Source organism: Anarrhichthys ocellatus, unplaced genomic scaffold, assembly GCF_004355925.1.
Source record: "Anarrhichthys ocellatus isolate YVR2014 unplaced genomic scaffold, GSC_Weel_1.0 scaffold3, whole genome shotgun sequence".
NCBI classification, from domain to species: domain Eukaryota; kingdom Metazoa; phylum Chordata; class Actinopteri; order Perciformes; family Anarhichadidae; genus Anarrhichthys; species Anarrhichthys ocellatus.
Window position 1 is genome coordinate 13,187,099 of NW_022280033.1, and position 3,007 is coordinate 13,190,105.

Here is a 3,007-nt window from a genome sequence, read left to right on the forward strand (position 1 = left end):
AGAGAGAGAGAGAGAGAGAGAGAGAGAGAGAGAGAGAGAGAGAGAGACAAATGTGAAGTGAGTGAGATGGAGCACTGATGGGCAGCCACCTCAAATATCCTTGAAGTCTCTTGCTAATCAGGCTTGTTGATGTCTGACTATCATGAGAGCTAAAGCTGCACTAGCACACCAAGAGTAAGATTTCAAGTACCAGTTGTTCCTGTACAATCAACCCTCTGTGCAGAGCAGCAGGTTTAAAATTGAATCATTTCATGATGCATGCAGTGATATTAAATTCTGATATAAAGCCACCGCTGCGGGAAGACATAACAGCATCGCGACACAAGAACACTTGAAAGCATGTATATGTATGACCTGCTTGTGTAAATGGATACAGTTGGAGTGTGTGTGCACACAGTACTCTTGCGCTTGTTAACATACCCGTGGAGTAGATGGCTACCCGGTCGATGCCTCTGTCCTCCGCCTGGAGCTGTTGCAGGAAAACTCCCACACAGTCACTGAGCGGCTTGAGGGTGAACTGGCAGCGCTCTCGCCGGGACGGCAAACTGACTGAGATCACCGGCAGCCCGTTCTGATACACCACCGTCACCTCTGTGAGGGGGTTGCAGGCAAGAAAACGACAAATGTCACACAAGCAGAAAATGTAAAATGACACCCCAAGGTCTTAACTGAACCATGGAAGTGAGCTTTCATGTGGATGCTACTTCTGATTGAAGAACATTGAATAAAGATGCATAAGCAACAGTATATTGCTTATTTTGTTCAGCACTAGTTGGTCTAGGCATTGTCTGTACACACATGTGAATTACTCACTAGCGCTAAAACAATAATTATGTCCTTAATTCCTGTAATTTGACCGTATAATCTGGATACCACAAACTAACTGAAACACTGCAGAGGCGAATACTCTGATGGTGCTATGTTTGCGCTACTTATGTAGATTGATGACACATAGGAGTGTGGTTTGAGACCCAGCAGGGGGCAGTACAACGAAAGAGCTCCACCTACCAGAGGAGTTCAACACCAAAGCTGCCAAACAACACGGGACGCCAAATACAAACCCTTCATTATCTATCGGTTTGTCATCAAGCACTTGTGGAAACATTCTTGGAGCATCCACTTTGGATACCAAAATAGGATTCTGGAATCACTGTGTTGAGCTTTATGACGATTTAAAGTTAGTGTACTCTTCTGTGACTGAAAACATTTAATAGGATCTCGCTGCTGTAAACACTGCAGACAGTATCTGCAAAAAGGAACAAACTCAAGAGCCATTTGTAAATCCTTCAGGAATTCTGATTCAACAGATGACTAAACCTTATTCATCAGTGTGTTCACACACACACACATGCAAGTACAGGCTCATACACGTAGACACGGAAATACACCGACGGTGGTTGACTGCAAAAATAAGCCCACTCCTGACTGTAAGATCAATACAGTACAATAGTGCTCAACTTCTCCTCACAGAATTGTTCTGTCAATTTGTTGATGGCAACTAATGATATTTCTTATTCCCATAGAAAGGCTAAAAGGATGGTTGCGTGGGGGGCTTGAGCTATACATTGCTAGTTCATGGTGTTTCAGTGTTTAGTGCTTGTTTCCGTCTGTACTTGCTGGTTTTAGGCACTACCATAAGAACTGTAGTTTGTGTCCCAAACAGCTGAGCCACTGCTCTGCTTGGTGGCACTTTATTATTATTTTTGCATACTAGTAATAGACTGTAATCCAGCTCTATTGGTCTGAAATCAGACTCTGGTTATAATGAGCCTGCACAGCTTACACCATTAGCATGCCGAGTGGCCCCTAATGACAGAGCCATGGATCAACGCAGAGGGCTGAGCGCCGGCGGCGGTCCAAGGTGATTTAAGCTGCCTTGTTGCTGCTGCTGCTGCACCAAACAACCTGTGCCTCCCGCTCGGGACCACTGCAGTGAATCAGCAGATCTCGGCTTGGGCTCGCACCCAGAAATGAAGGATCGTCGGCTGGCACAGGCAGTACCGGCTGGGCTCCGTCTCTAGTGTCTCTTGACCACGTTCGAAAATGCAGAGGTGCAGACATTTTATTTCACACCCACATCTTCATTATGGCGACAACTTGAAACCTTGCCCCGGGCATCATGGCTGTTTCTGCACCTGTTCCCCTTGTCCTACACCATCCTGTCATCACAGGCACACTGGTGAATGTGTGAGGACGCTGTGCTCATCTCCGCTCGTATCCTACAGCTATCAAGGGCCACTTTCAAATCCCATCAGTATGTTCTGCAACGCCGCTGCCTTCTCCTCTCAGCCCCCTTTACCTCTCTCTTCCTCCCTCTGTTCAGTTCACACTCTCCATCTCTCCCGCCTCTCACACAGACGAGCAGATGCTTCCCCGAGACAGATTCCATATTAATGACTACCGACTGTTAATTTCAAATGAGCCTCCGCTGTCTGATCAATGCAGCATTCCCTTAAGCGCAGAACTCGTTTTTGTCTCAGACAAGGAGCAGAGGCTGGATTTGGGGAACCCTTGATGCCCTGGCATATGGACAGAAATAAACTGAATGACGTGAGAGGTGGCAGGGACTTACCCTCTGGTGCAGTGGCAGAACACAACAGTCTCTGGCCATGCCATGAGGGGGCGCCCCTCCAAACCTGCAGACAGGAGGACAAAAGTGCAACAACCTGGTTATTACATTTGAACACAGCTTTTTTATGACTAATGTTTCCATTATTTTAAGTGGGCTGTGAGCCAATGTGTGACACTCAGCAACATGACACTACCCTTCACTTCTCTAATTGTTCATTTCCAAGACTGACTACAGGGTTATGTTACAAAATGGCTTCCTCTGTTCCAGTTTCTAGGAATGTTCCAATACCCAGGCTGGAGCCACACCCATGAAGCACAGTTTCAACTGCAGCTTCCTGGTCACGGAAAGATTTTACAATAGGATGACGCATAAAAAAAAAACCTCACTGACACACACACACACACACACACACACACACACACACACACACACACA

The 3,007-nt window shown here is 46.4% G+C and overlaps 1 protein-coding gene across 2 annotated transcripts in view; it reads right to left on the reverse strand.

The window, feature by feature from the left end:
• Positions 1 to 3,007, reverse strand: part of mcu (mitochondrial calcium uniporter) — a 52,884-nt gene that overhangs the window by 6,025 nt on the left and 43,852 nt on the right. For both annotated transcript variants that reach the window (XM_031872706.1, XM_031872696.1), the window contains exons 3-4: positions 2,573 to 2,636; positions 421 to 591 (exon numbers count right to left, since the gene is read on the reverse strand). In XM_031872706.1, coding sequence (XP_031728566.1) covers positions 421 to 591; positions 2,573 to 2,636 — 235 coding nt within the window. The remainder of the gene's footprint in view (positions 1 to 420; positions 592 to 2,572; positions 2,637 to 3,007) is intronic.